Below are 13,901 nucleotides of genomic sequence, written 5' to 3'. Positions count from 1 at the left end.
TTACATACTGTAAAAGACAACACAAGAATTATGAGGTACAATAGCGGGACTGATACCTATAAAGAAACTTTGTTCATACTTGCACTGTAATGCCACAATGAATAATGTGCCCTACATTATTTTAATGTTTTCAAACTATTATTTTTTAATCTGTAAGTAGGTCATTATAACATCACCATTACTTTCTAACACCAATATTAATTCTGATTTCTGTTCCTTAAAGCAGTATGTTAAAAGATCAGCTGTTTGATTTACCAAATGTCCTTGTAATTTATTTATACAGTATCATGTTTTTTTTGCCCTCATTCTAATGCCATGTTGATCGATTAATGTCTGGATTTGTTCATTAATTGGCTCATAAACTGCTTGGGTGCTTTAGAGATTTATCACAGTGGTTAATCAATAACCCACTTTAAGTCTGTCTGGTAGGTAAGGAGCTGTTGAAAAATTCATTTTTATCAGCAGTGCTTTGCGTGTTTTTGTTTGTTGATGGTTCTCAGCGCCCCCTCATCTGGTGGAGAACCCCCAGGATGTCCACAAGGCAATCGATGAATCGCTGCTGTGGGACTGTAAGGCAAGTGGCAAGCCCAAACCCTCCTACAGGTGGCTCAAGAACGGAGAGCCGCTGGAGTCATATGAGGTGAGTTATGAGTTACTGGAGAGCTTTTGAGTAATGTGGTTCACTGTATCTTTAGTGAACATGAAAAGCCAAATGAGAAGAATCAGAGTGGTTGACAAGCGGTTCAGTTTGTTTGTGCTTAGGTAAAATCTAGACTGTTGAGAGATGTAGGATGTTATAGGAAGATTTATCACTCTTATCATAGCAATTCCTGTTAAACGGCCTTCAGTGCTGCTCACAATTTTGGTGTATCTCTAATAAAAAGAGACATATGACTTTCCATACCTTTGTTAGTATTAATCAGATTATTTTTAGGATTCTTCAGAAAGCTGGCATATTTTCAGAGATCTGACGTGTTGGGAATGCTAAAGTCAAGTTACCCTGTTGTAAAAGTATTTAGCTCTACTAGTTACTAATAAAAAGTAGATAACTACTATAATACTGAAACTGCTTAATTATTATAACTATTATCAGATATTCTAGATATAATCAATTATATATTTTTAATAAAGATAATTCTATATATTAGATATAATCAATTATAATATAATTATGTTATAACCATATAATTATAATTAGATTATCTAGATTATGTAAGATTTTTTTGGTCAGATTTTATATCCTTTTTTATTTATTTGCACTCAGATAAGTATTTATCTGGCGGGGTGAGAGGATTTGAACATTAATTTAATCTACTCTAAATACCACTAATTAAACTTGAAAACATCATAATTTATATTACTTTATATTAGTTGAAAACATACTGGCGAACATCCCCATTTAACAAAATATTACAGTATTTTGTACAATTATTGCATTGTATAATATATTATTTAGCATGTCACTACAAAAAAACTGTAAAATATCGCACAGGCATCATGGATCGGTGACTCAGAACTGAACTGGTTCATGAATCTGTGAATCTTTTTAACCAGTTCATGAATCTACTGAAGCTCTTCATAAATCAATTCATCTTTTGAACCAGTTCATGAGTCGGTGAATCTTTATAATAATGTATTATATTATTTTGTATATATCGCTACAAAAAGGTGTAAAATGTCACACAGGCATCTGTTCAGGGATGATTCAGTGAATCTTTGTTGAACCGGCTCATGAATTTACTGAACTAGTTCGCTGAATTTTTCTTTATGCCGAATCGATTCACTAAAATTATTCAGATTTCCTGTTGCTTCATATTAGAGAGAGTGGACAATGTAGGTTAGTGCATTTGATAGTTGCCTCAGCTCACTCAGCTGTAAATTGTTGTGTGAAATCAATATAAAACAGCAATGTAGCATTTTGTCATGCTTCCCTGCTGCTTGTTCAGAAAAGTGGCTTGTTAATGGATCAGCTACACTGTTTTGAAAACGTCTAGTTACTTTCACACTATTGGAAAATGTGACTAAGTTAGTAGTGTTGCTCACTACAATTGGTTGGTTATACACCAACACTGGTTCTAGGTTCTTTTTAGTTTTTGTAACAGCAATGGTGTGCTAAATTTTCATATCACATTCAACAGAGATTGTTTCATCACTCTGAAAGATAGTGAACACACTCTCTAATCTCAATGTGTGAGGCTGCGCTCTTAATGAGCTGAGGTGTTACCATTTTGTAAATGTCACCATCAGCTACCTTAGCATTTGATCAATCTCCAGACCAAAGGTCATCCATGTAGTCAGAGGAAGAATGGTGGGGGAGTGATGTTTGTTATTTGATGGTTACAATGAACAGACGAAGCAACTTTATTCTCTTACCAACCACCATCACACAAACATAATATTTTGACCAAGTTACACAATATATTTGCTCCATTTATCACCTGTGTTTGGGAGTAACTAAAATAACGCCACTAATAATGTAACTACTGTACCTTTTTAGTACCTATATTTTCAGCTGTTTGTAATAGTGTAACTTTTCCTGTAACAAGCTATTATATTAACAAGTAGCAGTGTAGCATGACAAAACACTACACTGGACGAGAAACATTCCAAGTGTTCTGATATTCAGTCCAACAGCTGAGATGCTTCAATGTATGTATCACTCCACTTCTCTGTGTTCGTGGCTTTTAAAATAGTGGTGGGGATTTTGATTCATCTTTCATTTTGATTTCACTCACTGATTCACTCAGTGACCATTTCAAGAGATTGGCTGGCGTGGCTGGGCCGTGAGGGTGCATGGCCAGTGCTGAGTCACCTAATCACCCAGGAGGGGGATAAAGACGAGCCAAGGGAGCCAGTTCGAGAGAAAGACACATGCGGCCGCTGTGTGTGTGCATCTATATGTTTTATGTTATGTTTCAGTTATTTTATATCATTAAAAGTTTTGTTGACTGCTCAGCCAGTTCCCGTCTCCTCCTTGCCCATCCTTACCTGTTACACATATATACACCGGTAGGTGGCAACAAATGAGTGTGCTTTATGTTATGAGTGAGTCATTAAAGCATTGACCTGACTGATTCGCTAAATAACACAGATTCATTCACCAGTGAAACAATGGACGTGAAAGAGAATGATTTGTTTACTTAATAAGATTTGTTCAAAAACACTGATTTGTTTACGAATGAAAAAACACTACTTCATAACCTGAGTATTTAGAGCAGTTCAGAGAGTGATTTGTGCTTGATGCTTTAGCTTCTTTTGGAACAATTTGTGCTGGTGTAAAAAAAAAAAAAAAAAAAAAAATCATGAACTAACTGGCCAATTTTTGTCTGAAATGTAAGTTATTTAATATTATGTACTTTTTCTTTGAACTGTTGTATAAAAGCAGTATCATACATGCAGTTGTGCTGTTGTTGCATATACTGTATACAGTATATTATTTATAAATATCTATCTATCTATCTATCTATCTATCTATCTATCTATATCTATATATATATATATATATATATATATATATATATATATATATATATACTTTATATATATAGATGACTGGGTCAGAGCATCTCCAAAACGGCAGATATTGTGGGGTGTTCCCGGTATGCAGTGGTTAGTACCTACCAAAAGTGGTCCAAAGAAGGACAACCGGTGAACCGGCGACAGGGTAATGGGCGCCCAAGGCTCATTGATGCACATCTCCAAATTCTCCAGATCTCAATCCGATTGAGCATCTATGGGGTGTGCTGGACCAACAAGTCCTATCCATAGAGGCCCCACCTCGCAACTTACAGGATTTAAAGGAACTGCTGCTAATGTCTTGGTGCCAGATACCACAGGACACCTTCAGAGGTCTGGTGGAGTCCATGCCTCTTCGGGTCAGAGCTGTTTTGGTAGCACGAGGGGGGCCAACATGATATTAGGCAGGTGGTTTTAATGTTGTGACTGATCGATGTATATGAATATATTACAGTATATTTGTGTGTGTGTGTGTGTATATACAGGTGCATCTCAATAAATTAGAATATCGTGGAAAAGTTCATTTATTTCAGTAATTCAACTCAAATTGTGAAACTCATGTATTAAATAAATTCAATGCACACAGACTGAAGTAGTTTAAGTCTTTGGTTCTTTTAATTGTGATGATTTTTGCTCACATTTAACAAAAACTATAGATAGATAGATAGATATACTGTATACTGCTTAATATCTCAATTATTAGTACATTTTATTAGTATGTCTGAAGTTCTGGCATTGCTGTATTTAATCTGTGTTAGATTATAAATGCTTGTAGCTTAACAAGCTACAGTATCAGAGTAGTTGTCACAACAATATATAACTCCTGTAAAAAATTTCTCCCTAAGATTTTTTCCCCGAAACCAACAGAAACATAATGTTGGCCCATATGGCAAATCATCCTCTGCTTGAGTAAATGTTTACCTCAGCTACAATACTGTGCATGCCAAGTCAACAGCCATAGCATAAGTGCAATATTTGTGATGTCTATTCAGGTGGACAACTTAATCAGTCTGGTGTGGAGCAGCCAGCTCAAACGCTGCTCTCCCGTTGAGGGGGAAAGTGCTGATTCCAGTGGAATGTCACCTCGAATTAATTACCCCCATAAAGCTGATTTATTCCACAATTTGTCTTGGCTGCTAGAAGCTATACTGATCCTCTCTATGTTGCCCCAGTCAACACGGCACACATTTAAAGTGGTCTGTGTTTAATATCAGTTAGATCATATGATGTGCCTTGTCAGAGCATATAACATGGGCAAAGAGTTGTACCATTTTCCCAGCTGCACTGGAACAATGAAATTCAAGTGGCGTAAAGCTAATGCAGAGCCATCAAACTCTGAAGTGTCAGCATACACAGTGTGAGTGCAGATATCTGAGCCATTTATATCAGTTTATTCAACCTAAATGCACTATTCAGATTGTTTGCACTCAAGTGAGCGCATTGGAAGCATAACGGGCTTTACGAGTAAGTGTTTGGCCCAGATAAAAATTATAGGCCACCCATCAGCAGCTCTCTACGCTAAAATGGGCTTATATTTATGCTACGGTCTGTTCTGTTCACATCTGCTTATTGTGTAATAGCAGGTTCTTCATTCTCCTTTGGGGCCATTGACGTTGAAAAAAATGTTTTAGCGTCTGTCTGCGCTGTTTTTCATTTGTTTTTCAATGTAAACATGTGGTAGATGGATATCTTTGACCATTGCACCTCATCTCGCTGTTTTTCAGCTTGTCACACAGGAATGCTTGTTTTGTAGACACTGTGTCAAGTTAAAAGAACTTGAACTTTTAAAAACATGTCTCAAAGGCACCTGAAACTGAATACCAAGCGAAATACCGTAGACTGGTGTTTATTTAACTTAAGCGTATGGTTTGGAGCTTTGTAGATTGTTTTCCAGTGTAATGCAAGTAATTCCAATAAATCTGTATTATTGGCATGGGGTGACTCATCTTGTTTGATGAGGATGTATGAGTCGATTGGAATTTGTGCCTGAGAGTTGGATTTAATAGATACTATATGAGCGCTGTTTGCAGTAGTGTGGTGAACGAAATGACTTGTTTATACTGATAACCTGTAATAAATTCTACAGAAAAACAGAAATATTGGAGTATAAAGCAAGGTCCCAAGCCAAATCATTAGCCGTCGATTTAGACCCGTTACTTTAAAATTGGATGGAGCGTAAAATTATGATAGATTGTTGAAAGCTTTTAAATTTATGCAGCAATTAGGTTATATGGTCAAGCTTGTTAAGAAGTTAGCAATCCTATGATTTGGGCAAAAGTAGAGAAGAAGTGTTTGTAAAATAAAATGATAGATTGATTTTACCTGCGTGAAGCATTTGTCCTGGGCGGGAGGAGGGAAAGTCATGTTATAGTGTAAGAGATAGGTGGAAGTTTGTAGAAGCGTTTGCTTCGTGTTATCGGGGCTACACGACGAGGCAAGCTCGAATGCTGAGAGGAGGTAAGACGAGTTTGCGGAATGATTATGAATGAGTTGGGACGCGGCACGTGATCTGCCTATTGCGGAGCCTAATTCGGCTCGTGTCTGTTCAGACAGAGGCTGTGTATAACTGCAGTGAGCTGTAGAATGGTTAGAGTGGGTGCTGCATGGCAGCGAGCTCATGCAAAAATATCTGCGTTGGTTTGAAAAGAAGTTGTAATTAGAGTATCGATCGTTTGGAAGGAGTTCAGTGTTACGTGATTGCCCCAGTGTTCCGAATGGAATAAATCGCACTTCGAAGGGCACTTTGAATGGATCATGCCCTAAACAAGCTGCGCGGCGAGGTAATGAGGCTGACAGGAATCACCTGTGTGGGAGAACCAGATTGAAATGCTGGGGAGCATTGGAATGATGACTGAGTTAAATAGTTAATCTTTGTTTCCCTCGCATTCGAATGAATCTGTAATAGAGCTCAAGTAGCACGAAGCCGGAGCAGCACCCGTTTGCGGAGTTAGGCTCACGGAATTGACCGCTCCGTGTGGGAAGTTGAAATAAGAGAACATACGAACAGTTGAAGGGAGCTGTTTCACATGTATACAGCGCCGAAGCAGCCAGTTTTGCGGAAGCAACTTCACGCTATGATCTACTTCAGCGAATAGAGCTAGGAAGAAAGACAGAGTAAAAGTAGTACCTAAAGTGGTAGCAATCAATGCTGCAAAAAAATAAAAAATGAGATGCTGCGGCAGCTTCTGTTGAATAACGAGATGATTTAGACAGAAGAGCTGTTCTGACGAGGGCGAGTGCTTCAGAGAAGTGGTATCCGACAATCTGAGTCTTTCGCACAGGTCTGTTTGTGGGCAAATGGGCGGGGCTGAATGCCAGAAGACTCAATGCTATGTAGAGGTAAGCAGCTGTTTATATACACTTACTCTGGCAGTGTGATTGGTCAGATTAAATGACTTGCTCCTCCCGAACCTTGTTAAATAAAACTCCATTTGATATCAATGATATTAAACCTGTGTCATCGCAACCAGGGCTTGATGTTAATTTTTGTCTCAACGGACACCAAAAATCCCACAACCCACAAATAAAGGTAACTGGAGACTTTAACTTCATGCATTTGTTTGCAAATTTTATTTGAACAAGAATAATGAGTTTAGTAGGACACAAGCCTAATGATTTAAGTTGTCTCTAGGAATATCTGAAAGCAAACATGACCATTCAGAACAGAAGTAGGATAGAACAGGAGGAAAACTTTTCCAGTATTTGACACTTTGGGAGTGAGAAAGGGTTGGTTGTCAGGAACGAGTAGCACAGTGAAGTAGTTACCTTTTCAGTTGTGACATTATTCCCAATAGTGCCTTATTGCTTTTATTAAATATGACCTCTACACCATTATTTTCAGTCACTTTGACCCAAAAACACATTTTGAGTTTTATGCTCAAAAATTTAAAAAAGCATGATATAATTATTATGTTTCTACTCCAAACTGAGAAATAACAATTTAAATGTTGGCTGATTTAATCATTTAAATGCTTTCCTTTTTAATAAACACAAATTGCTCAAAATGTGTTTCTGGGACAAAATGACTAAAAAATACTGTACAAATATTAAGGACATGTTTTTCATTCAAATATTATTGTATTAAGCAAATTCAATAAGTGCTATTCTTCTGTTAGAAGATATAGTCCCTGACATGTAAATTGCAGAACATTATTCTGTGGGTGCTGTGCAGTTAGTGATATACACAACAGCTAGGTGAACAGGTGTTTTGTGTCAGAGCTGTTATTATATTACATATTTTAGACCAATCAACATCCAGAACCAGAACTATCCATTTAGAAGAATGCATATTTTTTTTATCTGAATCATTTGTGCATATACAGTTTCCAGAAAAAGAGGGGGGACATTTGCATCTCTTCAGTTTTCAAAATTACTTTGTATACATTGGTTCAAGCAAAGTGCAGAAACTCTGTGAGATGCCTTTTGAAATGTGTTTGTCTCTCTATTGCAGAAAGATTGTGTATTTATATATTGAGTTTCATCTCATTGTAGGCTTGTTATGTTTCCAGGACAGAATCCAGGTTATAAATGGGGCATTGTCCATCAGCAGTCTAACCCTGTCAGATACAGGGATGTACCAGTGCATCGCTGAGAATCGACATGGCCGAGTGTTTGCTAACGCTGAACTCAAAGTCATCGGTAAGGGAATGTATGATCACGAATTTTAAGGTTGGTTATCTTAAAAACATCTGCAGTGAAAGAGTGCCAACCAAAAATGTGTAGCCACTCAATTTTTGTAATGTTTTGGAAGATGTACAGTAGCCAATGCTATTGGTTAGATGCAATATATGTGTACAAGTCTCAGTCCGACACTTTTACAAACACTGTTGGGATGTGCAAAACTAAAACTAGTCATTCAGTCTGTGACCTATCAACTGGTTGATTTTGAAAATATGTAGATTTGCACATCCCTACTATTTATTCTTAACGACAGTCTGAAAAATGTGTCTGGTTTCGGGTTCACCTGACACAGATAATGTGCATTTCTAGGAGGCATTCACACATGAATGTGTCCAAAAGCAGTTAGATGGAGCAGAACAGAACTGAACAGAAAAAAAAGGCTTCAAAACGTTATTTTAAAAGTTTTAAAGTTTACAACTTTTTTCATGTAACATGCTGTTACAAGATTATATGAAATGCAAATTGTGTTAGTATATAGAAAAAAACTGATCTAAAGTCTGTTTCGATAAGATGCAGCAGTGCTGTTTAGCAGTAGTTTTGTTTTCGCTCTCATAATTTTTACTACAGCCTTTTACAATGCATTTAAAAACAGTTGACCCACTATTATAAGGAGCAGAATAGCGTTTGACAGGATCAATGATCAAACCCATCTCTGTGGTGAAGATTAAAGGAGTTGATGTTTGAGGCCATTTTATCATGCAGCAGATGAGAGAAGTGCTCTGTTCCCTGGTCCTGTCATTTGTCAGCACAATGGGTGCTTTGATGCTGTCAGCGCTGAGTGCAGATGGATGCCAAACAGGCAGGAATGTCTAGTGCGCTGAAATTGCTGCCTAGGGGAGATGTGAGGTGGACATTCTTCGCAATTTAGAGTCTTAAGATTTGTGCTGGCTGGCTTGACTCAGTTTGACGTGCTGTGTGGGGGATAGTGTGCAGCTCTTGAGTGTGCTCTTAAGTGAGTATATCACATTAAAAACACCCTCTTTGTCCCCCTTTTGAAAGTGAGTAGATGATGAGATTTAGCAAAAAGGGAACAAGATAGAGACAAAGTAATTTGACAGGCTGTGTGGAAGAAAATTTCTTTCTCCTTTTTTGTCGATCTACAGTGACCCCAAAAAGTATTTGGACACTTAAACCACAATCAAATTATGAATTTCATTGTATTAGAAAATACAAAATATCAAACCAAGTGCAAATACGTATATGATGCAAGACTTTTTCTCGGAACTAACTTGCAATTACTTTTAATCAACTGGTTTCAAGGTGATTTTTAGAGGATGTGTGAAGTTCCCCTCAAGTTCACTCAGGTGTCCTACTGTAGGAGAAGAACAGGAGTAGTAGTATATCACATTAAATATGGACATGTCCCACTAACATTTGATCAGAACCAGAAAGTGTACAAATACTTTTATTTATTTATTACTGTAAATCAATCTTTTTTTATTATTATTATTATTAAACTTTCTTTAACTTTCTGAGACCCGAGTGTGACTGCTGTGTGCATTTCCCTTTTTGATTTGTAACTAATAGCCCCTAGTAAACATGCAATAAATTTATGTCATCATATGTGTACAGCGGGACTAAGTTGTGAAATTTAAAACAATACTAAGCCATACAAAGTCAAAAATCTGTTATTACATATTTATTATTTTTCCAGGAGTGTTGGTTATTCATGTTTTTGGGACATTACAGACATTACAGCTGATTTTCTGTAAAGCTGCTTTGGAAGAATGTGTATTGGAAAAAAAATTAAAAAAAAATATACAAATAAAAATGATTTCACTTGATTTGAATTTTATGAAACACCTTTTTTTTTCTACTTTGTTAACAAAATCTCAATGTTCTGCCTAGCCGATCGCTAAAATTTTAGCGATGTAGTTTTGTTGGTGTTTCTCCCAAAAACAAACTCTGCTGTGATCGGCACCATGTTGTTTTGTCACATGACTTTAGTTTAACCCGTTACTGTTACCCAGAGTGTCCTGAACTGAGATCAGTTGGTTTAAATTAAATTAAATTATGCGTATAGTGAAGACAAAACACAATGAGGATGCAGGGTCGCACGAGGTTAAAATAAAGTCCACTTGGTTTGATATTTTGTTTGTATTTTCTATCTGTCTGTCTCTCTGTCTCAGTTTCAATGTTTTACAACATGTTTTTTTTCTTCACCTCAGCAGTGGCTCCAGATTTCTCCAACAGTGTGCTGAAGGCACAGACATTGGCTCGGCAGGGTGGAGATGTTCTGATTGAGTGCAGGCCCCGCATGTCCCCACATGGGATGATCTCCTGGAGGAAAGGCAAAGAAGCACTGCGAGAGAGCCATAGGTATTTTTTGCCATCCCATCTGCCAAGATCCTATATATACCTTTATTTTAGCAGGTTAGTCTCTTCAGATTACAAATTTCTTTTCCGAGAGACACTCAAAATTTATGTAAATAATCACCACAAAGGGTTGATTACTTACATCAAAACATAACGATGGCTGCATTTGCATATACAGTATTTGATCTTGGCAAAAAACACTACTGTATGTCACAGAAAAACTTTGACACAATTATGTACGATCAACCAACCACTGATCACTGAATTTGCAGTTTCATAACTTGTAATCTGATTGTGCTTAGTTTTGTTACGTTACGTTTACATCTGTAAGACTACATACAAATTACATTATTATTATTATTTTTTTAAATAAGTATTGAGGTCATCTCATATATTTTCAATAATTTTATATGTCTTCCCTGAGGTCCACTAACAGTACAATAGAAATCAAATCGTTGTGCCAAAAAGTCATAATTAAAAATATTACCTTTAACTCATCCCATCCTTTAAGATCAACCTCTTTGCAACGCCTGCATTACAGTGTGACAGATTCATAAAACAATCTGTGCTGAAATATACCACACAAACTTCAATGATCAGACTGAAATGATCAAGGACCTTGTTAAAAATAAAGCTGATTTGTAAATGTTGGTGGTTTTTGACATCTAAAACCAGAGGTTTTTAGAGCAAGTCATCCTGGCATCTTGTTAATAAATGGTCTTTTTGGACTTGGGAGGAAGTTTTAAGTTTGGAAATTTACAGTATGTTTACATAGTACGAACTCTTTTAACTCAAAACATCAATGAAAATGTGATTCCTCACAATATGACCCCTCTACCTAACCTGGTCTCATAGAATCACTTCACTATGCCTAAATTGTTTGCTAAATTTGCGTGGCTCGTTGTACATATCTTGGCAGTTTCCGGGTGAAATGAACACTAGAGGTGCTACAACAATGACTTCTATTCACTTTCGCACAAATGAACTGAGGACACATTATCAGTTCATAAACATATACTTTTTGCCTGTTCCACACAATGCTATCTGATGACATCAAAAACCACAAGAGTTGAGGCGTACCCAAAAGTTTCATAAAACCACCACAAAGGCTGCTTCAGCAATTGCATTTTTCATGTCACATTTGCTTTTTATAACACTATTGGGTAGGTTTAAGGTTTAGAGTAGGGAGGTAGGTTTTTGGTAATTTTACTTGCCTTTGGTACCAAACAGGATATTTCACCTCGGAACTACCGCAATACGCATAAGGCAAAACTCTCACAACATAATTGTCATGAGATCAGGCAGCCTTTACAATATGAGTAAAGAATGAGGAAGAAAATAATATATTATGTCTAATGAATCTAGTTGTGTTAGATTTAAGGATACACAAAAAAATGAGGATTTTCAAAGATTTGTATATTAGGATTTTAAAGCTTGATTGACCTGGAGGTCAATTCAGCAAACATCTAGTACAGTGGTTCTCAATTTTTGGGGGTCACACCCCCCTTTGAAACAAGAACCTCCACATAATCTAATCGAAAATAATTTTGTTTTTACTGAAAGAAAAAAATGCTTTTAAAAGATTCAACTAAATTTTCTTTCATCTTCATTTGACAAAAAGGGTTTTATTTAGAATGCAATGAAAACTGAATGGAAAGTTACACTTCACTCCTGGGGGAAAACTGAATCCTTCATTCATCTGCATTTAACTACCAGAAAGTTTTATATCTCATTGGAGACAATTTTACTCTAGAATAGTTATTTTTTAATAAAAAACTGATACTTGCAAAGATTCATATCTATGAATGGAAATAAGCTTCAGCAGTCTCTGTAAAAGTTTTTTTAAATCCTCATCCAGTAATAATAAATGACTGTGATTGTCGCATCCTAGCCAGTGCTGAAAAAATTAGTAAGTATCACATGACATCGCCGTTTACATGCTGTTTCGGTAGTGGCCAGGACCTCTGGACAATAATTAACACCTGATTAATGATACTGATAAACTTTAATAAAAACGGACCTTTCTGCCATCATTTACTCACCCTCGTCGTTCAAAATCAGTATTAATTTTTTCATCCATGAAACACAAGATTCAGGGAAGAGAGGATTGTGTTTGTGACTGTCCAAGCTCCGAAAGCACACATAAAAGCACCATTAAAGTCATCCATAATACTCGTGCCTTAGATTTAAATTCTTCTGAAGCCATATGATAGTGTTGTGTGAGGAACAGACCGAAATTTAAGTGTTAATTCACCTCGTCACTCATTTGAAACTGGCGTGCATGCAAGATTGACCTTGTTTACATGAGCGCACCTGACATCAACGCTTTGGGCTGTCAAGAGCTGCGCACGCAGGACACGCTGCAGTGCCAGGCGAAAGTTTAAACAAGTCAGGAGAAAAGGCAGAGGAAAAGAAATTGCGTACATCTGATCTTGTGTGTGTATTTTCACTATTTTTGTTTTGAATGTGTGAAAGTAAACAAGATTTGAGGACCGGTCAGTCTTCTGCGCCCCCCCTGCAATACCTCCTTGCCCCATACTTTGAGAATCACTGATCTTGTGCAATCACAGATGAAAATGTTCAGATCAGCTTGACGTCTTGTCAGTTCTTCAGTAAAAGAAGAAGCTCACTGATCACTTGAAGAGATAACAAGAATCTGCCTGGGCGATAGAAAGATTTTTTCAAGCAAGCCTGATGCGCTTTTTCAGTTTTTAAAACCATTAAATCATCAAGGAGTCCTGACGGTCAAGTGACTAATGACCTCCCACTGACAGACACTAATGCATGCTTCTTCTGTGATTATGTTAATGAAGCTCACATCGGAAAATCACTGGAAAAATCAGCTAGTGTGACGCCGGCCTAAGTGTGTTCTTTCAAAACCAGGTCTGTTATAAGCCTCATATGACAGCATTGAACTGGGCAGAACCTGAAAACAGGTCAAAATATCCTAACAGAGACCCTTAATATATCCAGATCAAGAAAGTTTGAAAAGGCTTTAAAATGTATGGTAGCATATCCCAGATTTCTTATTAGCATACACTGAGATGAATCCATTGAGAATTTAAGCAGCATAGCACTGCGTCTCCATGGAGAGAGTCAGACTGAGCTCTTGAGCTTGAAGAAAATCATAAGTAGTCATCACTGTCCATCAGCCTTGTGCTAACATCCACCCACCATCTAGAGCTGTGGGTTAGAGAAACAGGGTCTCTCATTAAACACTGTTGCACTGCTGACACTGAGAGAGAGAGAGAGATGGAGGATGAGAAAGAGAGAAAAATAAGCTTTTTCAGGCTGCTTCTATAATGATCATGTGGGAAGGGAGAATGTTGCTTTAATTTCCTCATGTGTAATATTGCTTATAATGTAGCACCTGTTGGAAGTCTGCTGAC

The 13,901-nt window shown here is 37.1% G+C and overlaps 1 protein-coding gene across 1 annotated transcript in view; it reads left to right on the top strand.

Annotated features, from left to right (window-relative positions):
* LOC127418724 (contactin-4-like) overlaps positions 1-13,901 on the top strand; it is a 164,860-nt gene that overhangs the window by 127,131 nt on the left and 23,828 nt on the right. The window contains exons 9-11 of the mRNA XM_051659456.1: positions 501-640; positions 8,025-8,154; positions 10,365-10,515. Of these exons, the coding sequence (XP_051515416.1) occupies positions 501-640; positions 8,025-8,154; positions 10,365-10,515 (421 nt within the window). The remainder of the gene's footprint in view (positions 1-500; positions 641-8,024; positions 8,155-10,364; positions 10,516-13,901) is intronic.

Source organism: Myxocyprinus asiaticus, chromosome 28, assembly GCF_019703515.2.
Source record: "Myxocyprinus asiaticus isolate MX2 ecotype Aquarium Trade chromosome 28, UBuf_Myxa_2, whole genome shotgun sequence".
Classification (NCBI taxonomy): domain Eukaryota; kingdom Metazoa; phylum Chordata; class Actinopteri; order Cypriniformes; family Catostomidae; genus Myxocyprinus; species Myxocyprinus asiaticus.
The sequence above is the reverse complement of the archived record's forward strand: the minus strand, read 5'-3'. Positions and strand labels throughout refer to the sequence as shown.